General features: G+C 41.9%; 1 protein-coding gene across 2 annotated transcripts in view; it reads left to right on the forward strand.

Moving 5' to 3' along the window:
- The window catches only part of DOP1B (DOP1 leucine zipper like protein B), a 58,807-nt gene that overhangs the window by 34,011 nt on the left and 1,822 nt on the right, over nucleotides 1-22,974 (forward strand). Inside the window, exons 20-36 of one of the 2 annotated variants that reach the window (XM_079974874.1) lie at nucleotides 343-454; nucleotides 1,335-1,520; nucleotides 2,652-2,777; nucleotides 3,085-3,219; nucleotides 3,869-3,924; nucleotides 6,608-6,712; nucleotides 6,814-6,880; nucleotides 8,942-9,086; nucleotides 11,717-11,799; nucleotides 12,185-12,294; nucleotides 12,981-13,127; nucleotides 13,680-13,741; nucleotides 13,894-14,022; nucleotides 16,662-16,798; nucleotides 18,253-18,308; nucleotides 19,796-19,951; nucleotides 21,872-22,004. In XM_079974874.1, the coding sequence (XP_079831000.1) occupies nucleotides 343-454; nucleotides 1,335-1,520; nucleotides 2,652-2,777; nucleotides 3,085-3,219; nucleotides 3,869-3,924; nucleotides 6,608-6,712; nucleotides 6,814-6,880; nucleotides 8,942-9,086; nucleotides 11,717-11,799; nucleotides 12,185-12,294; nucleotides 12,981-13,127; nucleotides 13,680-13,741; nucleotides 13,894-14,022; nucleotides 16,662-16,798; nucleotides 18,253-18,308; nucleotides 19,796-19,951; nucleotides 21,872-22,004 (1,945 nt within the window). Of the gene's footprint in view, nucleotides 1-342; nucleotides 455-1,334; nucleotides 1,521-2,651; nucleotides 2,778-3,084; nucleotides 3,220-3,868; nucleotides 3,925-6,607; nucleotides 6,713-6,813; nucleotides 6,881-8,941; nucleotides 9,087-11,716; nucleotides 11,800-12,184; nucleotides 12,295-12,980; nucleotides 13,133-13,679; nucleotides 13,742-13,893; nucleotides 14,023-16,661; nucleotides 16,799-18,252; nucleotides 18,309-19,795; nucleotides 19,952-21,871; nucleotides 22,005-22,974 lie in introns of those variants that run through there. The other variant, XR_013838579.1, reaches the window with a different exon arrangement.

The following is a 22,974-nucleotide window of genomic DNA, read 5'->3' on the forward strand; positions in this document are numbered from 1 at the left end:
CACTCAATTCTTGTGGTGTCTCAATCAGAACAGGCTTTTCCCTGCCACATTTTCATCATCTTGCAAGGTTTGTCTGGTATTCCCCCCGCCCAAAAACCACTGTTGTTGTCCCCTCCCATCCAGGACAGATAATCTACACACAGCTCTCTCTTTGCTTTTATGAGTTAGCCAGTGGGCAAACTCTCCCTAGATAGCAAAGCATCAGCAGATAACTGGCTGGGTGGATTAAAAGCATAGCGTGCAAAGGAAAGGTTCTAGCTTAATGGAAGTGAATGCGGGCTATCCCCTAATTTCTTTACAAGACTGAAACAACCAACTGAATTGTTAACTTTCTTTCCAAAGCATGAATTCTAAAAGGGAAAACATCACACCAGATTATCCTCTTACCCTTTTGGAAGGACTAACTACTATTGGCCATTTTTGTCTTTTGGATCATCCAAATCAAACCAAAAAGGTAATGATGTTGTTGTTTTTCTTGCTTTCTTTTGCTGTCTAATATATACTTTTGACAGGTGATGTTTCCAGTTATTAAAGAATATCCATTCAAACTATGTTGAACTTTAAGGGTGTTACTGGATTGAAACCATGACAGCCTCATATTAGGAAAAGATGGAATAGTGAAATCTTTTGTCAGGTCAAGATAAGCCACAGTTAGAAATTTCGTTATGCGACTGTGAAAATGTTCTTCTGTATCAATTTCATGTTTTCAAAGATAACTACTTTGAGCTTGTGATTTAAAATGCAGCCGGGGGAACAGCAGGTATTTTAGTTTAAAGTATGTTTATATAGTCTATGCCTCAATATACTATGAGATGTGAAATATGGCCAGACATTTTTTAAAAAATTGAAATCCCATATAGGATTTTCTTTAAAATATCAAGTGAATGTGCACTCGATTTATTAGAGGTGATATTGAAAATCTTTCCTGCCAACACATCTCATTTTCCACTTTATTTTTAAATTGGATTGCAAAGCCAAGATGGCTATCCATTATCAAGGTAGTAATACTGCTGAAACAAATTCTGATTTGGAACCCTTTTTTTTTTTTTTTTGCAAATTATAGGAAGTGGTGGTGTGTAGTGCAATTGTTTGTACCCGTATATGTGCATAAACAAGGCTAAGCAAAAAAATTTGAATTAAATTTAAAATGTGGTAAAACAGGGTCTGATTTATAATGTCATTATTGCAAAGAACACCCTTGCTTTTTTATATATATTATATTGTTTAGGATTTTGAATGTGTTGTTTCTTTCCTGCATATCTATAGTGTGAGTGACCTCCAGTGTTGGTCATATTTGGATTTAATGGGTTATTTATTTATTTTTGTATTCCCAGTCACCGTGGAATGTTGACCCTATAAACCTAAGAAATGCCAGGAATGCCATTTTGGAAGAGTTTCCTCGTATCATTAACACCATGTCTCTCCTTTGGGGTGTCATAAAAAAGGAAGATTCTCAAAAAAGACCAGCTGACTTCCTTGGAACAAAAGGCTCTTCTTCGGTTTACTTTAAGGCAACCAAAGTACGTAAGCTTGATTAAGCCTGGGTGATCTGTGGGCAGGTGCACCACAGCTGGGAAAACCTAGTCCACATTTTTCTGATAGGAAGTGCTTAGGTTAATAGGCATTTTTGGAAGTGATTGGCAATGCTTCTGCAACAAGCCATAGAGATAAAGTTCAGGTGCCTACACCATTGAATATCTTGCAGATGTAGTCAACCACTTTAAATACATCTCTGTTTGTCAGAGAGTCACACCAACTACAGAGGAGGCTTTTATCCTTAATCTGCATTGCTGGTGTTGACCCAGGATGTGGCACTGTGCAGGATCTGTCATCATAGGGGCTCTGCCTTGTAGGGCCCTGCTGCCCCAATGACAGCACAGGCTATTGACAGGCAGCCACCAGCAATGCCTGGTGTAAGGCCCCCAAATGAGGTGGGGGGGGGAGGGTGGACTAGCCATGGATCCACTGGACAGTAACCAGAGACAGGCCTAATGTAAGCCTCAAACTAGTACCCCACCCACCCACCCACCCACACATCCCATCCGCTCTGGCCAATGCGAATGCCAGAGTTTTGGATTTGTACATAAGAAAAGGCTTGCTGGATCACCAAAAGTCCATCAAGTTCAACATCTTGTTCTTGCAGTCACCAGCCAAGTGCCTATGGAAAGCCAGTAAGCAGCATCCAAATGCAACAGCACTCTTACTTGTGCTTCCCAGCAACTGGTAGTCACTGATAGCCTTTTTGATAGTGATAGCTCTCCCACTGTGCTTATCCCCACACCTCCCTTGCTGGGAGTTAGGATTCCTCCCTAAGTAAACAAGCCTTCAGGAAATCGCCTTGGTATAAAGCACATTTTGCATGCACGCAACACAGTTATTGACTGTGTTTTCTCAACAGCGACTGTAATGTTCATTTTCAGAAGCAACTTCCAGGTGCCACATGGAAAAACTGCTGCATGATAAATTCTTGCTTATAATGAGAAATACATGCACAATGGGAATTTAGAGTCTTTTTTCCCCTAGGATGAGAACAAAAAGTGTGATTTAAAAATAGTGAGCTGCTTATGACATTGTATCAGGGCACCTGTCTGTAGGGAAACAAATTCCATCCAAATCCATTCTAGAAGAAGTGTTTGTTTTCTTTTTTATAGACGTTGAAGAATAAAATCCTTGACTTCTTGAATCCCCTCACTGGGCAGCTTGGGGTGCAACTTATAGCTGCAGTAGCAGCAGTGTGGAGCAGCAAAAAATCTCACAGGCATCAAAACAAAACAAAGGTAAAGGAGGAGAAGAAATCACAAATGTGGTGTGATAAATAGTTCATTCCCCTGCCCAATGATAAGGGAAAACTTCAAAACATCTAGAGGGCACCAGGTTGGCAAAGACTACTTCAAAGCATTTGCCGGACACCCCCCAACACACACACACACACACGCAGTATGCCTGGTTTCTTGTTTTTCCTGTGTCTGAACACTACAGTTTCAGCTCCTGTGCATGCTTGTAGAATAGAACCAGATATTTCTGAAAAGGCATGTTACAAATCAATATACAAGGGGTGGTCCTTTATGTATGTTTTTGTTTCAGATTCCTCCCGCAGCTAGTGCATCTCAGCTTATACTTGTTGATCTAGTTTGTGCCCTAAATACTCTGAAGACAGACACTATATTGCAGCTTGTAAAAGAAGTTGTAAAGAAACCATCCCAAATCAAAGGTGAAGAGGTAGGTGTTGTTTTTACTCTGTCTATAATCTCTGTTACTCACAAGTTAGGAAGTTTCAATTGCTCATCAGCCTACTATATCAAGGTTAAAAAATGGGTTATTCATGGTTGTTGTCCCCACACTCCATGGAAAGAAAAGGCTGTAGTTCTGCGAGATATCTTAACCTGATAAATTCCTTAAGTTGATTAGTTCTTTAATGAAGAAGTTAGTGAGAGGATAAAATGAGCTAAAAGGTGGGAATAGACCAGGAGCTCTTGGGTTTTGCCTCATCACTATTTAAAGGATTGTGAGCAGCATACAGAATTGATTAGCATGCAGATTTGGTCAGTCACATAGTAACTTGAGGGTTATCCAAGACAGTAAACAAGAGGGTATATATCTGGGATAGCATGGCTAATTTGGGATCTCTATTCAAACACCAAGTGTCTTTCAAGGAACTGCAGGTGTCCCTAGTTTTTGTAAACAACTTGTAGGAAATTTGAAATTACAGTTTTATTTCTACAAAACCACTACTTAAACAAGTTTACTTAAAAGCAAGTCATCACTGAAATAATTTGTAGATTACAGTATTTTGCCTGTAATATGTTTCAAATTTGCTTTATTGTGTTTTCTTTGTAGTTGGGTAATAGGGTTTTTTCTTTATTTCCAGAAATCTTCTCTAGTGGATATCCCAGTTCTCCAGTTCTGCTATGCTTTCATACAAAGGTAAATGAGCTTCTAGGCTGTTATACATTTCTACTTCTTTTTAAATCCAATAACTACAAACATTAGGTGGGATGTGGGTGGCGCTGTGGTCTAAACCACTGAGCCTTGGGCTTGCTGATCAGAAGGTCGGCGGTTCAAATCTCCACGACGGGGTGAGCTCCTGCCAACCTAGCAGTTTGAAAGCACGTCAAAGTGCAAGTAGATAAATAGGTACTGCTCCAGTGGGAAGGTAAACGGTGTTTCCGTGTGCTGCTCTGGTTCGCCAGAAGCGGGTTAGTCATGCTGGCCACATGACCCGGAAGCTTTACACCGGCTCCCACAGCCAGTAAAGTGAGATGAGCGCCGCAACCCCAGAGTCATCTGCAACTGGACTTAATGGTCAGGGATCCCTTTACCTTTAACTACAAACATTAATGCATTTGCTTTCTATTCTTTCCTCTTTTTTTTAATTGCACAGCATGCTTACAGTGATTTTTTTTGGTCCTGATGCTGAGAACTATAGAACTACTTTGTTCAAATAGCATGAGCTACAAATAGCTCCCAAGTGCCCTATTGCTGCAGTAAGATATTGTGAGGCATGGTAGCAACTTAATTCATTTTACCAGAGGTAGCAAATGCATTGCAAAAACAGTAGGAATGATTAACTATCTAATTAACAAGCTAGTCAAAGTGTGCACCTCTACAAGATTTGCTGTGGTTTTCAGTTGAAGGCTCCTGGTCAAAAGTCATCCAAAAATCCAAAATAGAATGAGAAGGGAGCTCTAAAACTGCAAGCTGTAGCATTTAGGAGAGAGGCTCTTTGGTAAGAGGAAGGAAAAGACCATGTAGGTTGAAGGATTGTGAAAAGGACACAAGATCATGATAGAAAGATAAGGAGTAGCACATCTTTGTTTTCATTATAAAGACTGCTTTCATTTCAGATTATTTCCAACACTGAGGTCATTGGTTCTTTCTGTCTTGTTTCACCTCCGAAGAATATACTATTCATTTAAATGAATACTTAATTTATGATGACAGTCTCCAGCTTTTGGATTGTCTATTCTTTTCATCTTCATTGTAACCTGAGCTGCTTCAGCTTCATTATCATAACTGGGTCATAAATATTGTTGAGGCCGAGAAGAGGAATCTTGACACCATTTGGTACCTGGCTGAGAGAGAGGTTGTAAATCTTTCCCCTCCCTTTGTCATCCTAATTGCCCAAACTAACGGTGTCTACCTCTAAACAGGGAAAATACACTCTTTAAAAGAAAAATAGTAATTCTGTAGTGTCCCATATGGTGGGATTTATTAAAACATTTGGGACATTTCAAAACTTAGGCCACCCAGTCCTCTCTCTTAATAAAGTAAAATAAAAGATTAATTTCTCCTGAGGTACAAAGTTCCCAGTTTTGACAGCAAGGCGGTGTCAACCTTCCAACAATAAAACTGTAAAAGAATGACCCCCTGTGCTCAAGAATTTAAGGAACCATAAAAACACCTTAAACTCCTTAAACTAATAGAACATAAAAGAGGGGAGATTGACTCACTAGAAATTAATAGGACAATGATCAGCATTCTGTTCCCAAAACAATGTTTTTACAAATTTGAAGGGATAAGCCCCAGGCTACTAGCAAACAGATGCAGGAAAAAATCACTCAAATCAAAAATACATTGCCTCGCCCAGAAGGATGGCAATGTAACATTCTCCTCTAAAGAAGTAATCTCAGAATTTGTTGAATTGTACTCAAATATATACATCTCACAGAACCTGCCCAAACAGGGAATTAAAAATTTCCTGGCAGGATTGCCCGTGGCAACTTTATTAACAGCAGAGGAACAAGAATACATGGACAGCTTTATTACCCCAGAGGAAATAGAGAGTGTCTTCAAAGACCTAAAACAACACAAAGCCGCTTGCCCAGATGGCTTTACAGCAGAATTCAACAAGAAATTCAAAGAAACCCTTATGCCCCACATGACCAGCCTGTTTAATGACATCATAAAGGGGCCCCTATTCCTAAAACCTGGTCCTCTTCCAAAATAGTCTCTATCTCAAAGCTGTTCAAAGACATCCACAAAGTCAAATCATATTGCCCATGTGATACACAAAAACTTCCCCTAACAATAATGTATCAAATTGAATGTAACTGACCTATATGAAGGACTCAACGTTTTGAAAACGGAGACACTGAATGTACATTTAAATTAAAAAATTGTCCAGTAGCACCTTAGAGACCAACTAAGTTTGTTCTGGGTATAAGCTTTCGTGTGCATGCACACTTCTTTTTTAGGGCCAATGAAACAATTTAAAAAAAAAAAATCTTCCCTAAATCATACTTTTATTCTTGGTGGTTCAGATTTTATCCATTTTGAAACTGGGTTTTTAATAGGGTACCCAACATAGTGTATAGTTGAAGGCAGTGTTACTTTTGCCATTGTAAATGTCCCAGAAATGTATTCGCTTAGGGATTCTTTTATTTCTCACTTCATCGTGAAGACTCTGAAGTAAGCTAGAGCACTTGTGTATTCACTGCTACCTCAACGAATTGCATAAATTGTCTGACAGCAAGAATATGATTAATGGTTAATCTTCAACATGAAACTGAACAAAATAGCCTTTCCTGTAAGCCCCTATCTGATACTTGCAGTGTGCATGGTTTCAGTATTTTTCAGCACTGGAACTGATGGCTTTGTTTTTCCTCAGACTTCCTGTCATAGCCTTGCAGGAGAACTTCCAGTCGTTGTTAGGAGTGTTGAAGGAATCTGTGCAGCTAAATTTGGCACCACCTGGTTATTTCTTGCTTCTCAGGTACGGCAGCAGCAGTTGTTTTTGCACACTACAATTGTAGCACACTCATAATGTACACTAGTAGTGTAATGGTAAACTAACTTGGGCTTATTCTTCTGCAGCACTCTGAATGATTTTGTGACTAGAACTCCAAACCAGGAAAACAAGAAGGATCAGAAAGACCTGCAGGTACTCCATAGCATGTTTTCAGTTCATGCATGTAGATCTTGATTTCTCCCTGCTCTCCTATGTCATGCACCAAACTTGACTACTTAATGGAAGATATATGCTTAATAGTCCCAAACCACTAGCTTGTTGTGAAAAACGGCTTCTAAATTCAATCCATATAAATTGACTGCATCAGCAGGGGCTTGCGTTGAAGCAGGTACTAAGACAAAAGGGGAAAACCTTTGTTTTAGCAGGATCTTGCTACCTGTGATGTACAAATTAGGGACTTCAAAGCACTAAGTCACATAATGCCAGCTGACTGGCAGATGGGCAACCCCATCCACCTGCCAAATTTTACCAAAGAGGCAGAACCATCTGGCCCATGGTTTCAAAACGGTTCTGTTCCTGTGAGGCAGAACTGGGGGCTTTGGGGGATGATAAATCAAAGGTCCATACCTACCAGACTTGCTGTAAGTGAGTTTTGCAGTTTTCCATTGGAAGATTCCTGAGCAAAAATAGGGACAACCAAAAACATAATGAAATAGTAAACACCATAAGAAAAATCTAGCCTCTCTAAGGCCTCTTAGCAAACAGACAAGCTTGCCCAAGGAAATGCAGAAATCACAGACCTGTTCTCCCCCTCCCCATAACACCAAGCCAGCACACCCTCATGGAAGGTGCTGTTGGGAGAGGGAGGGAAACCAGTGTAAGCTAAAAGATGTAAGAAAACATTTAGAGAGTGCCCCCTCCTTCCCAAAGTCTCTCTCTTCTTTGTGTTTCCCTAATAGAAACGCTCCTTTCATTTCGGATCTCAAACCACATTCTGGTTCTCTCTGGTACCCCTGAGCAATTTCACTTCTCATTAATAATTAGTCCTTCATTAATTTATGAGTTGTAGCACGATACTCGCCTTCTTTGTTTCTTTTCCTTCACTTTCATCCTTAAATATTTCAGCTTTCCTTATCACAACTAAGTCATAAATTGTGCCAAAATCTGGATGAAGAACATTGAAACCATCTGGTTTCTAATTAAGATCTTGCCCTAACTGTCTTACATTAATTGCACAAAACAAAAGCTTCTGTCTCTAAAATGGTAATAAAATGTTGATAAAAGTAAAAAGAATCTTATGATGTAACAAGCATCACCAGGGACATGACAACACCACAACCTTCAAGAGCCTAGTTCATCTCATTGATCCCTCCCCCCTCCCCCCAGTTTATACCTGGGGTGTTTTCCCTTGAATACTCTTTCCCAGTTTAATTAAACGCTGAACAGGAAGCATGGTATTAAAAGGTACCCAAAGATAAAAATGGATGAAAGTAATAAGGTATTTCATTCCTGATTAAACAAAGTCTGTTTTTGTTCCAGCACAAACTCAAAAAGATCACAGAGATAAATTATCTTTTTTAATTAGCATAGGGAGTAACTTATTTTTAATTAGCATAGGGAGTAACCAGAATTTGCTCATCTAGGGGTCCCTTTGGTGCTACTATCAGAGAACTTTCAAACACCCATCTTCAAAGGAAGATATAGGGCCCATTGCTGTGTTTATCTCAAGCTCTGTATGGTAAGGATGATACCTGGGCATAATGATCATCATGGCTTCTTGTAATCAAACAGCAAACAGTTCTTACCAAACATTGGTTCATACCATAAGTGGAGCTCTTCCTTCTGTACTTTACCCTTGAAACCAGAAAGTAAGTCCAAAAAGAATATAGCCAACATGTAGTTATAGATCTACAATATGTCCAACAGAACTTTTAGGATGGGCTTTTAATAGAAAAATGAAAATTTCATTATTCTAATGGGCCAATAGGCATATCACAAATGCCTTGCAAACTGCACATCACACATTAGCCACACTGAACCTCCAGCAAGAGTTTCAGTATTTGGTGGGGAGGGAGGATGACTCTGTAGCATGTACTGCCTTCACAGAATTCAAATGGAGTAAAGTGATGTTTTGGTTTGCCACTTGTCTCCCTTCTCACAATAAAACAAATATTACTTCCGTAAGACAAAATGCCCTGAGTGATGTCTATATGCACGAATCACTTGTCTCTCTTACTCTGCTTTCCCTTTCAGGAGGTAACCCAGAAAATATTAGAAGCCGTTGGGAATGTTGCTGGTTCTTCTCTAGAACAAACTAGCTGGCTGAGCAGGAATCTGGAGGTGAAAGCTCAGCCTCAGGTTGCTTTAGATGAACCTATGGCTGAAGATGATTTCTGCGGTAAGAAAAATGGAGAGAGTTCTATGGGCTAGCTGTTGTTTTATACAAGCATTTTAGTCCCACAGGTCTGCTTAAGGTGGAAGGAAGAAGTAGGATCGGACAATTATAAAACACTGGCCCTATAAGAAATGTTTAGGGTTTCACACAATGCTCTTCCACCAGCTTCCATTTTGGAGCACAAATTCATTTACCGTATTTTTTGTCCCATAGGACACTCCGTCCCATAGGACGCACCTAGTTTTTTTTGGGGGGGGGGGAATAAAGGGAATTTTTCCCCCTTTATTTCCCCCCCAAAACCAGGTCGGGGAAACCGAAGCAGGTCGAGGAACAGCGGGATGGCGGCGCTGCGCCTCCCTGCTGTCCCCCGAGCTTGCGGGGCTGGCCGATGCCTGCCCGGCACGCGGGGCACTCTGCTTCAGTGCGCCCTGCCCACCGGGTGGCAGGCTATCCGCAGCGTGGGGAGCCCTGCAGTGAACTCCTGCAGGGCTCCCCACGCTGCGGATGTCTGCCCGGCGCGAGGTGCGCTCTGCTTCAGGGCGCCGCTCGCGACGGGCGGCAGGTTGCTATCCGCAGCGAGGGGAGCCCTGCGGGGAACTCCTGCAGGGCTCCCCACGCTGTTGATGTCTGCCTGGCACGAGGGGAGCTCTGCTTCAGGGCACACTTCGCGCCGGGCGGCAGGCTGCTATCCGCAGCGTGGGGAGCCCTGCAGGAGTTCCCCGCAGGGCTCCCCACGCTGCGGATGTCCGCCTGGCGTGAGGGGCGCTCTGCTTCAGGGCGCTCCTTGCGCCGGGTGGCAAGCTGCTATCCACAGCGTGGGGAGCCCTGCGGGGAACTCCCGCAGGGCTGCCTAGGCTGCGGGTGTGTTCCCGAAGTGCCGGGCGCTCTGCTTTCAGCGCGCCCTGCACTCCAGGAAGCAGACTGCTATCCGCAGCCTAGACAGCCCTGCGGGAACTCCTGCAGGGCTGCCTAGGCTGCGGATGTCTTCCTGAATCCTGGAGAGCGAGAGGGGTCGGTGCACACCGACCCCTCTCACTCTCCAAGCTTCAGCGAAAGCCTGCATTCGTCCCATAGGACGCACCCAAATTTCCCCTTCATTTTTGGAGGGGAAAAAGTGCGTATTATAGGGCGAAAAATACGGTAGCTGGATAACTGATAATATAGAACTGCAGAGGAGAAACAGCAGAGCTTTTCCATCACATCTGCTGAGACCAGTTGCCTTTAGCTCTTCCCCAGTTGTTCCCTAGAGGCATTCATTCAGTCAAGTTACTTGAACTATTTGCATCCCACATAGTTACTGTAAGATATGTGATTTTGAGAAGTACAGTGGTACCTCGGGTTACAGACACTTCAGGCTACAGACGCTTCAGGTAACAGACTCTGCTAACCCAGAAATAGTACCTCAGGTTAAGAACTTTGCTTCAGGATGAGAACAGAAATCGTGCTCCGGCAGTGCAGTTGCAGCAGGAGGCCCCATTAGCTAAAGTGGTGCTTCAGGTTAAGAACAGACCTCCAGAACGAATTAAGTTCTTAACCCGAGGTACTACTGTAATACCTGAGATTTCCTTTCCCCCTCCTCTCTCCCCATTCATTTTTCCATGTGTGTCTCATGCCTTTGGTACTGTGAGCTTGAAGGCAGAGGCTGTCTTACTACTAATCTTTGTAAGCCCCTCTGGAACCCTATTTTTGGCTTAAGGTGGGGCAGAGATGCTTCAAATAATGCATTTTCATATCTGTCTGCCCCCTGAGTACTAACCACGGCACACAGACTCTTTAGAAGGTAGATAATAGAAAAAAGGAAACAGTAAAAGTCATTAGGTTAGCAAAGCCGGAGAGGTGTGTGTGTGACTTTTAAGATAAATTAGTTATAAAATCAGTAGAAGATAAATGGATTGATATTCCCAAGTCAGGTTGAAACACTTTAAGAGGCGAAATCTCCTCAGAATTGTGCAAGCATTTGATGACACAAATATCCAGCAATCTTCTTCCTTCCATTATAGAGCTTCTCTTTTAAATAATTTACTTGATTTATCATCTACTCTTCAACCAAAATATGTGACTTGCAAAAGTAAAAACATAAAATGGATCGCTAAAAGGCCAATATAATTGAGAAGGTTTTCACTTGGTGCCAAAAAGAAAATGGGGATGGCACTGGCAGCTTCCCTTTAAAGGGCATTTTAAACTGCTAAATTCAGGGACTGGCAACACATTGCATTTTGTGTGCATAAATAAAGAGCCCCCAGCAGCTGTTTTTTCCATAAGAAAAAGCAGCTTGAGGTCTTTGTAGTTCTAACTACACATTAAATGCTGATGTGTTTAAGGGGGGGAAAGCAAAGCCCGGAGGTTGAACTTTAGAGCAGGAAAGCCATTGGGGACCCAGGGGTTCCTTTATTTGCTTTTAATGCCCCACACTGGGTTCTGAATGCTTGTTGCCTTCTGTCTGGTGAAGAACAGGCTGATTTGCTTGTTTTTAAAGGCATGTGGCTAGGCATTCAGGCTAGATAAGTCTTGCCCAATGTCTTCAGAACAACTTTCTAACCAATGGTCTCCCCCCCAAAAAAACCACCTCCTACTAATGGAAAATAGTTTAAGGGAGAGTATGAAAGAACAATAAAATGTACCTTCTTCTACAGATACATCAGCAGTACCTTCTTCAATGGTCTCTGCCTCTGCCCCATCAGTGTACAGTGTTCAGGCCCTCTCTATCCTTGCAGAGGTGAGTCCTGATTTCTTTTTACTCTGAAAGGGAAACCGCTCTATAGCCACTATCCTTCCTATATATATGTTCCATAAGTGAAAGTTCTGCATGTTCACTGACCCTCCGTTAACAGGCAGAGCTGCTTGAGCATACAGCGTTATGCCAGCCATGGAGGAGGGAAAGGGGGATGGATCAGTTGCATTGCTAATGTTTTGGAAATCTATCTGAAGAAGTGTGCATGCACACGGAAGCTCATACCAATAACAAACTTAGCTGGTCTCTAAGGTGCTACTGGAAGGATTTTTTTTATTTTGTTTTGAAAATGTGACACTTCACAATTTTCAGGATTACTATGAAATCAGAAGAGCTGTTCTTTTTTAAATGGAACATTCTTTCTCCATAGGTTCTTGCTTCCCTCCTGGATATGGTTTACCGGAGTGATGAAAAAGAGAAAGCAGTGCCTTTGATCTCGCGTTTGCTGTATTATGTGTTTCCTTACTTACGCAATCACAGGTAAATAATTTTTTCCTTACATCATCTATATGTAACTCATGCAATATACGCACCATACTTGGGGACCTAACTTGGGCAGATTCCTTGCTTCAAGGTCAAAGCTCTTCCAAGACAGTTGTTCTGTAATATACTTCATAGATCTGCCAAGCATTAAGTGATTGCCGCCTACTGCCAAGATAGCACACATGCTTCCTGAGAGTCAAGAGAATAGTAATTGTGATGGTGGGGAAATGGATGCTTGACTGGCATGGAAGTATGTGGGAATTTGGGAGGGTACAATGAGAATTCAGGTTCAACTATGGAAACAGGTACTCCTCTCTAGTTGACAGTCCTGACTTACAAGATATGACTTAGCTTAAGGTTGCTCCTTGAATACAATTTAGCAAAGCAGCAATCTTATTGCCAGAGGTTAGAAATGTCAAAAGAGGAACATAATAATTTATCAGCCATGATAGGGTTCCTCTGCTTGCTGGTGTTACTGACTCCAGATCTGAGCTTAGAAAAGATAACACATCAATTTTCCTTGCAACTAACATAAATTTTTTGTTCAATCAATAAATATTTTATTGAATATCAACAAGGTTAAAGTAGAATGTTGCTGTGAAGTCTATCAGCTTTGGGAGCATGTGAGTGACATACGTATTTGGAAAGTAAGTGATTTGTCTGTTGTGTATGTTTGTTTACAGTGCCTACAATCTTCCTAGCTTTCATGCTAGTACACAGTTGCTCAGTTCTTTAAGTGGCTATGCCTATACCAAGCGCGCATGGAAGAAAGAGGTCTTAGAACTATATATGGATCCAGCTTTCTTCCAGATGGATACTTCATGCATTCAGTAAGGTGTATGACTTGGGCAGTCTTGTTGTTGGCTTCTGAATATACAAATGGATAAACTCCAGTAGATTACAGTGAAGTTGTCCTTTTAATTTGGAATCTCTCTAAAGTTGCTAATTTTCCAGTGATTTCATTCAGAAAAACATTGGTCTTTAGAAAAAGAGCAGGTTATCGTCATTGTGTTGAGAGAGTATTTTTAATTAAAACTTTGGTTACAATACTTCTACATCTATTCTAATACATTATTTTAAAGATGTGCAAGGCATGGTAAAAAACTAAAGTTGTCCCTCAGGACTGTTTCAATATCAATATGAAATTTTCTAAAGAGAAGTTAGACTGTCATGTGTAGGAAATTGCGATAAACTGTGCAGCTTAGAGTTGTCAGTGTCTGCATTCATCATAAACTAAGCACAAGATTTGCACAATTTTACTGCCAAGCACCTGGTTGACTTTGAAAGAAATGTCATCTTCCTTTGTGCTTGCTTCACACAAGGGCCTAGAGGGTTTAAACTTAAATTACACTAAACTTTACTTAATTGTTAAATTTCTTCAGTTGGCGAGCCATTATCGATCATCTTCTGACACATGAGAAAACTATGTTTAAAGATTTGATGAGTAAGTATTTTTTCATAATTATTATCTCATTACTTTTAATAGAAAGTTCAAATCAAGAAGAAAACAACCAATTAAACTTTTTATCAAGGTAGCAGCTGTTTTTATATATAAAAACAACTTGATGTTAATAACAATTCTGTTCTTGATTACAGCTATGCAGAGCAGTTCTTTAAAACTTTTTCCAAGTTTTGAGCAAAAGGCAATGTTGTTAAAGCGTCAGGCCTTTGCAGTTTTCAGTGGAGAAATTGATCAGTATCACCTTTACCTTCCTTTAATACAAGGTGAGTGTTAAAGTTTGCATTGTTCACAGATGTTCAGTAAAAGATGTGAATGGAAAGAAGCATGCATACACATAGGCTCAGTTCATTTAACAACAAACCATTGTGTTACATAAACAATCCTCAGACTCATATCCTCCTGCACTTCCTCTTTTACACCAAATCTTATGAAATGGAAAGAACTGCAAATCAGGATAAAACAGGTTTGAAATTCTGATTTGGAGGGCAATCACAAAGCATACCGTATTTTTCGTCCTATAGGGCGCACCGGCCCATAGGACGCACCTCGTTTTTGGGGGTGGGGAATGAATGAAAAAAAATTATTCCCCTCCCCCCAGCCGCGGCTGCCGCCCCAAGCCTTGCACGCCCAGCGGGACCTCCCGCCGGGCGTGCAAGGCTTGCAGACACTCGCCCGAAGCACGGGGAGCCCTCTGGAGGGCTCCCTGTGCTTCGGGCAACAGGCTGCTGCCCCAAGCCTTTCGCGTTCAGCGGGAGCTCCTGCCGGGCGCGCAAGGCTTGCAGACACTCGCTGGGGCTGCAGGCTGCTGCCAGCAAGCCTTGTGAGCCCGCAGGAACTCCCGCCGGGCTTGCAAGGCTTGCGGATAGCTTCCTGAAGCCTGGAGAGCGAGAGGGGTCAGTGCGCACCGATGCCTCTCGCTCTCCAGGCTTCAGCGAAAGCCTGCATTCGCCCCATAGGACGCACACACTTTTCCCCTTCATTTTTGGAGGGGAAAAAGTGCGTCCTATGGGACGAAAAATACGGTAGTTTGCCAGTTAAAATGCAACAACAAACTATGATCTGCCATGCAGGGGAGGGCATTGGAGCATGCAAGAAGGGAGACGGGGAGGGAGCATGAGCCTGGTGCTTGCTTATGCAAAAGCCAAATTATGATTTGATATTACAGATGAACGGAGCCAAGTGAAGGTTCCAAGTTGGCAGTGAGGTGCATTGCTCACAGAATGAGGGTTTGTTGAGCTTTGACTTTCTCTAAATCTGAGGGATACAAATTTATCTTCTGATTTTAGAGACAGAGCTCTATACCCTTCAGAATAGTCTGACTGGAGTGGAAATTATAAAATAGTCTGACTGGAGTGGAAATTATCTAGATAGGCAATCTCCGGAGGTGTTTCTGGGGGAATAGTCTTCCACCCCTTAGTAAGGGGTCAAGCATGTTTCTCCCTCGTCCCCCATTCTATTTCATATCTGCACAAAACCACTGAGTGAGGTCTTCTGGAGGTTTGGGATGAGCTGTCATCAATAAACCGGTGGCACCCATCTCTTAGTCCCATTTTCATCAAATCTGAGTAAAGCAGTGGAAGTAATAAATCAGTGCTTATAATTTCACTAATACACTGGATAAGGACCAATAAACCCAAGCTCAGTCCAGACAAAACAGAGGTAACGTGGATCAGTGATTCTTCTGCTCAAGGGAGAGGTATTTGTCCTATGTTAGATAGCCTTGCACACCCTGGAGGGAAAAGCCTGCAGCTTAAGGATGATCCTTGGTCCATCATTATAGATAAAGGCACAAGTTGCTTCTGGAGCACAAGGTTCCTTCAACCTGCTTAGACTGGTATACTAGCTGTGACCCTAGCCTTGTGGCAAGACCACCTGGGAGAATTTTACCTTTATGATTTCTATATAACCATGTATCCTAATGATGATTTCTATATATCCATGTATCCTAATGATGCTTAGATCACTAAGGCTTCAGTAAGGCTAGAAGTGCCTAAATCTCAGGAATCCAAAGTCTACCTTTGCCCTATTTCTCTCTGCCCTGCTATTGTGCTTGAAGGCAACAATAAATCTGATGTGTTGGCATTTTTCTATAGGCAACCTTCCCCAGACTGTTTCTCATGCTCACGAGATGGAGGGTGAGATGGGGGAACAGGAAAGAGAAGTCTGCCACAGAATGCAGTGTTCTAGCCCAATAACAGATGGGGGGTGTTACTCAGGCTTCAACTGTCAAATAGGTTTCTTTTCCTCTTTATAGCTGAAAATTAGGGTAAAGGGCATCATGATGCACAATATGGAAAAGCAGAAGTATTTTTTACATGGGCATAGGAAGGGCTCTTGCCCCACTCGTTGGCTTGATTTTGCTGCAATATATGAATATGTAATATCTAATGCTGTTTGTAATCAGGTATATAAACCCAATGCCCAAGGGGCTCTGGGACCCAGGCTCTGGAAAATATTCCACTGGGTCTTTATTGCTCAGCAATAAACTTTGCCTTCTTTTTCGCCACTGCTGTGTCTGTCGATTCTTGGACACATTTTGAGTGGGCAACTGGTATTCCTTATATGCTTGCAACATACCGGCATCAGTTATCCCTGGTAACCTCTATGTTGGAGTCAAATCACACTTGTGGGCTGCCTTCTGAAGACTCTTTTGTATTAGTGCCGAATATGGCTGCCAGGTTACTAACTGGGACTGAGCATTATGATCATATTATGCAGTTTGACATTATTTTGCAACTGTAATTGTTATCCTAGTTCATAAGTGTAATAATTTTCCAATGGGTAAGAAGCTTGATCAGTCCCAGGATGATATAACTAAGCCAGCCAGATACGTTTTAGTGCTCCTGATTCATTACAGTTCAATACAAAAGTGTCTTAAATCTTTTTGTAAATTTTATTCTAGAGCGACTGACTGACAACCTGCGTGTTGGACAGACTTCTGTAGTAGCGGCCCAGATGTTTCTGTTCTTCAGGGTTCTTTTGCTAAGAATTTCCCCTCAGCACCTAACTTCATTATGGCCGATCATGGTGACAGAGCTGGTAAATGGTCCTTAGAAACAAGATGAGACAATAGCCTTCAAAATCTCAGGGGAATCTCCATTCTATAGACCATACTTGCCCCCCCCCCCAGGTCTTGGCATTTGGCTTGCAAGCCCATTGGTAGGAAGCTGTGGCCACCCACCCTATAGCTGACATCATAAAAAGGGACCCCTGACCATTAGGTCCAGTCGTGGACAACTCGGGTTGCGGCACTCATCTGGCTTTATTGGCCGAGGGAGCCGGCGTACAGCTTCCTGGTCATGTGGCCAGCATGACTAAGCCGCTTCTAGCGAACCAGGGCAGTGCACGGAAACATCGTTTATCTTCCCACTGGAGCGGTACCTAGTTATCTACTTGCTCTTAACATGCTTTCGAACTGCTAGGTTGGCAGGAGCAGGGACCGAGCAATGGGGGTTCACTCCTTCGCGGGGATTCGAACCGCTGATCTTCTGATTGGCAAGCCCTAGGCTCTGTGGTTTAACCCAGAGCGCCACCCACATCCCTGACATCATACCTGGGATCATATCTGGGGCAAATAAGGATGGGGCTTGGCCTAAAGAGGCTTTGCACACCAAAACCCAGCACTAAGCAAAATGGACCTTCCCACAGATCATTTCATGCTAGAGCAGGTCAATCTACTTAACAGAACTCAATGCTAAGCAGTAAAGAAACATCATTTGAGACCTTGCCTTCTAGGAAGGTGCCTTATTTTAGTGGAATCATAATAAATTCCTGTAAAGGTAGCTCTCTAGACTGCCAGACTTGTAGACTCTAGGCCTTGAGGGGGAAATGGAGTAGCCCAGTTAATCACCAGTTCCTGATCAAGAGTAAAGTAAAGAGTTATTTGTTGAAGAATAAGAGTAACATTGCAGAAAAGAAAATTTATAGTGTAACGTTTTACAATATCAGCTGATTTTCAATCTGAAAGCCGAAATTCTCACCAGGATTGAAACCTAAAGATAAGACCCTGATCCAAGTCCAAATGTAGCACCAAATCTATAGCTCCAAAAGCCAGCCCTCAGAGGGTGGTTCCCAATATATATATATATATATATATATATATATATATATATGTCATTTCCATTATATCTTGCACTTCTCTTTCTTCTTACTTTAGCCAAACAATCCTAAATAGAATGGCTGAGGAAGCTGTTTTGCAATAACACACTAGCAAGCAGATTAAAGAGGTTGGTCATCTCACTATTGAAAAGGTTAAAAGGAATGACCCACATGAACAGACCTATAGCACTTTTATCTGGGGACAGATAAAAATCCAGCGCACCAGGCCAAAAGGTTTTCCCACCGCTGGTGTAACTAACAGGAAATTTCAGTAAACTGTTGACAGTTGAGCCTTGAGATAGTTCCTATATGCATAATGTAATGTAAAGCTGAGTTAATATTGAATTGTATATATTAATACCTTGTTGATTTCTTCTTTCAATTTTGCTACCCAGATTCAAGCATTTATACAGCTAGAGGAAGATTTAGCTGAAGAGGAGGAACCAGCAAAGTAAGAATTTTTTGCTGTACATAATAAACAGATGATCCTTGGTGAGACCATTCAATGTGGCAGTTGTAGTTGCTTGCGACCTTGTGACCTGTTTCATAAGTCTGCTTCCTTTGGGAAAGAGCCATAGCTCAGTGGTAGAGTGCTTGCTGTCCTAGCAGAAGTTGTCTGGTTCAGTCCCTAGCATCTCCATTTAGAAGAATCAGATAGCAAATAATTGGGGAGGCCACTTTCAGCCTCAATAAGCAATACTGGGCTCGATGGATTGTTAGTCTGACCCTGATATGAGGTAATTTATTGTGTTCCCAGCTTTGCACAAATAAAATAGGATGAGGATCATTGTAGGGAAGACAATGGGCTGGTCCACGCGTGTATTTATATATATTTTTCCCTCAACATCTGATAACTCAGCACCTGATGACAGCTGACAGGTGTGGCCAGACTAAATTGAAAAAGAAATGTACTTGAAATAACTTTGAAAGTTCGGTCTGTGTTACTAGACTGTGGTGGCTCATTCACAAATGCAGATCATAGTTTTTATATTGCAGTCACTTCAGGGAATGAACATTTGTCTCAAACCAGGCCAGTAATTTTAAGGGAGGAAAAGTGAAGCCAAAGCTTGCAGATACACAAATGATTTGGTAGTGGAATAGCTCCTTATTCGGAAGTTGTATTTCTGAAAGCTGAAAAGTAAGATATGTGGGATAGAATAGTGATGTGCCCCTTTTTTGCTGGATGGGTTGGAATATTTGATAAAAGATCAAATTTCACATCATCAGAAATTTGAATGCTATAATGGATACTGCTACTGCCGATAAATTGTTCTGGCTTAGCATTTTATTTCAATACCAACTATTTGCTTACATGGGAGAAAGTCCTCGAGAAAACATTTGAGGCCATAGTGGACCTTTCCCTGTGGAGCATAACCTCTGGGGGCTCGATAACCACCTTCCAAAGTCTTTTCAGATGTAGCACATTTGTTTCCTAAATAGCATTTCTAATCGCTGCTACCTTGCAGAAGCAAGCTGCAGGTTACACACAAAGTCCCATCTCTCTCATTTTCCTTTTATGAAAAACAACTGTGATTTTGAGTAGGGCGCTCTTTGGCCTTTTCCCAGCTTGCCATTTTCCCCTTTAAAATCACCTCCCGCCTTTTTCCCATAAATGGGCATCAGATCTATATGTATGTACCTGTTAGGCAGGGCTTCACCCAAGATATGGTAAGAAAGCACATGAAGCCACCAACTTGCTGAAGTTAAAACAGGTTTCTGGTACGTGGCTGGATGGGAGACCTCCTAGAAAAACCCCAGGGTCTCCCTGAGGTACATGATGGAAGAAAGGTGGGATATAACTGCAAGGATATAAATGTGTAAGTCATTTTTGGTTTGCCTCTTATTCAGCATTTACCTTTTCTTTAAAAATCCAAGAGTAAATATAGCTAGCTCTGTATGTGTTTCAATCCTTAATTTTCATATTTATGAATTTCGCAGGCACAACAGTAAAATAAGTAAACAGAAAACATCAGAGGGCAATGGCCCATTGCTTGGTGAAATACAGCAGAATGAGCTCTCCTTGTATTTATCAGCCTGCAAATTCTTGGACACTGCACTTTCTTTCCCACCTGACAAGATGCAATTGTTTCAGATGTAAGCATGCTTATTTTTATTCCTATGACAGTCAGATAGCACAGCATGTTGAGACACGAGAGCGTGTGAAGGTCATCAGGTAGCCCTTGTACATCCCTTTACTGCATTTTCCCCCTGGCCTTTTTTCTGTTTGTGAGCCATCCATACGCAGGAAGGCCAGATTGTATCCTGCTTTCCTAGTGTCCCATTGCCACCTGGAGACTTTCAATTCATAAGTAGAAAATGTGGTGGGTGCCTTTTTGCCTTCGTGGTGTGATAGTTTAGTTTATGGTGCTGCAATAAGAATAGGCACCCCACTAATGTCCTCTGCACAGTTCACTGCCAAACCTATATTAGTTGCTCCCACCCTGATGGCATGACGGGAGATGGTGCTGTCCATTGGTCATGTGTGCTGAACTGAAACGAGTTGAATGATTGTGCCCAATAACCTGTTAGATGATTGTGTGCTGTCAGAAGTTCAGCAAAGTGATTCAATTTCCCACAGCAGCCAAAGTGTAACAGAGGTTGTTTCACTTAATAAATACAAAACACACTATACACAGTTACTTCAAGAAGGCTTCTCTCTCTGAGCCCAGAGAAGGTTTTCAGCTTTCAGAGTTCTTGCTTAAAGTTCTCAGCAAGTCCAAGGCCACCAAACTCCTGCAACTTCAGTCTTCTGTCTCTTCTCCACAATTTTTCTCCATGCAGAATGCTTCTGATATAGGCAAGAACTACATGCTAAGGCTGCACAGCACAAAGACTAAGACAGTCACAAGTTGTCTGTAGCTGCATCCTTGTGGAAAACAACACATTTTTTAACCAACTTATGGAGGATTAACTCATTCCTTAACCAGGAATAGGTTTTCACCACAGTGGAATAGACATTTACACTTGTCACATATAAGGACTGTATAGAGAACTCCACAATTTTCTACATGAGAAGGGCTTCCCAGAATAAAATTGTTTTCTTAAGTGAAAGGCCCATAAAGAACAGTGGTGAACTGGCATAACTTCATTGACAACGTTTTCCCATAGAATAGGGGGGGGGGGGCTAACCTTTTTCAACCTGTGGGCTGTGTTAACGGTCATCCACCCCTCTGAGAACCATGGGTCAGTGGCAAACCTGGCCAATGCAAGTGTGGGAATGTGCATACATGGACCCTCACCAGACATGCAGTCACACAGCTCATGCTCACTTTCTCATATGTGCACTCACACAAACACACATTATCAGCATTCCCAGCCCTTCCTCCCAGAGCACTCATGTGGCTGCAAACACTGCCTTTTACTGTGCACAAAAGGATCTGTGCAAAGTAAAAAGGTATCATATCCCATCCATTGCTGGGATGAGGGGAAATACTGCATTTTACTCTTGAAAGAGCAGCCAGAGGGATCTTATTTCCTGAGATCAAGAGATAAAGTACTCTGGCTGGTCTGTAGAGATTGCCGTCTAAAGATCAGGGAGAATACTTTATCTCAATCAAATCAGCAGATAAGCCTGTAGGGGCAGACATTTCCCATAGCTGGGCAGCTGCATCCAGGCTGCAGGTTAAGCACTCTTGCAGAAAACAAATGAGGCCTGCTACATCAAAGTAACTACTGCAGTCTCAAACTAGATTTTGCACATTGATGCTTCATTTCAGTGTTTGAAACCAATCGAAACATTAGTGTTGTCCTTGTAGTACAATAGAATTTCTGAAAAGCATATCAAAATGACAAGCATATCTGTATGAATGTGGAGAAAATGTCAGTATATAGGTTCTGCTCTGCCAAATGACAATCAGGAAAAGAGGGAGCTGAGCTACCATCATTCTCCTTAAATAAAGCTGCTTGTTGACAATAGTTGGGCAAGAATGTTTATTCTTTTCTTTCTTAGCCAATGTTCTCAAAATAGTTTCCTCCTGTGTATGCTTCCTGATATCAAAATGCTTTTGTTTCCAGGTACAGGTGGGCCTTTGTTCCAGAGGTGGACACACAGGCTTACAGCATGACATCCTCCGATCTAATGGAAAATCATCAGGAATGCAAACCACATATTGTTAGAATTGTGGACTTAATAAAGCGGAAATATGGGGTAAAGTCTAAATTTCAGTTGGTTTTCATAGTTCTAATGATTTCATAGTTTGTTTAGAAGGATTACCTAAACGTCCTGACAAATTATAATATAATCCAAATAAAATAACCAATTATTCCATACCAAAGCACATAACTTTGTGTGACTTCCCATGCTCTGAGGTTCAGGCCATAATGATCTAATGACCTGCAATAGAACTTAGTCCAAATAATACAATTCTTGTGTTAATCCTTCTTTTATTTTGTCGGTCACTGATCCAACAACTTTCTTTCGCCTTTAAATAGTCCATCTGTTAATTTAGCAAGAGGGTTAATCCTGTGTTATTCTGAGCTTCTTCTTACTTCTTCCTGTTGTCATCCAAAAGTCTCAGCAACTCTCTGTTGGTTTCGTTTCTGCACACAAGGGTAATTTTCAGTGCATCACTCCAAGACAAAGAAGTCTGGCATCCCGCCATTAACCCCGGGCAGATATCCATGATTTTGTACTGTGATCTCATTCCAACTGTTAATGAGCAGATTCTTCCCAAAACCCTGATAAATCTAGTCTAGAATTCTTTCTATCTTTCCAATTAGGGTCGTTGCCAAATCCTAATCAAGATTCCACACAGTTCCATCCTTTAGTTAACCCATAGAAATAATCAAACGGTCTTTGAATCCGGCTTGCATTTTCAAATCATTTATCATTTCGGGGGAGATTTGCCGAATGAAACAGCAAGTATAAAACATATCGAGAGAGTAAAAAATAGAGGCTCACACCCCCCCCCCCGCCACATACCATTCCAATTGCGATAGAAGTCCTTCGCCAGATCGAAACCTTAGCCCTCAAGACAACCTGCCAACTGAATCAGTCTCTCTCTCCCCTAATTCAGAGCATGACTGTTCATTAAGTCCAAATATCACCTTAACAGGAGTACTTCCACTCGTGGCGTTGGCTTTGGAGAGTTGTTGATTATGCGCGGTGCATAACACCC

Source organism: Podarcis cretensis, assembly GCF_951804945.1.
Source record: "Podarcis cretensis genome assembly, chromosome: 4".
NCBI classification, from domain to species: Eukaryota; Metazoa; Chordata; class Lepidosauria; order Squamata; family Lacertidae; genus Podarcis; species Podarcis cretensis.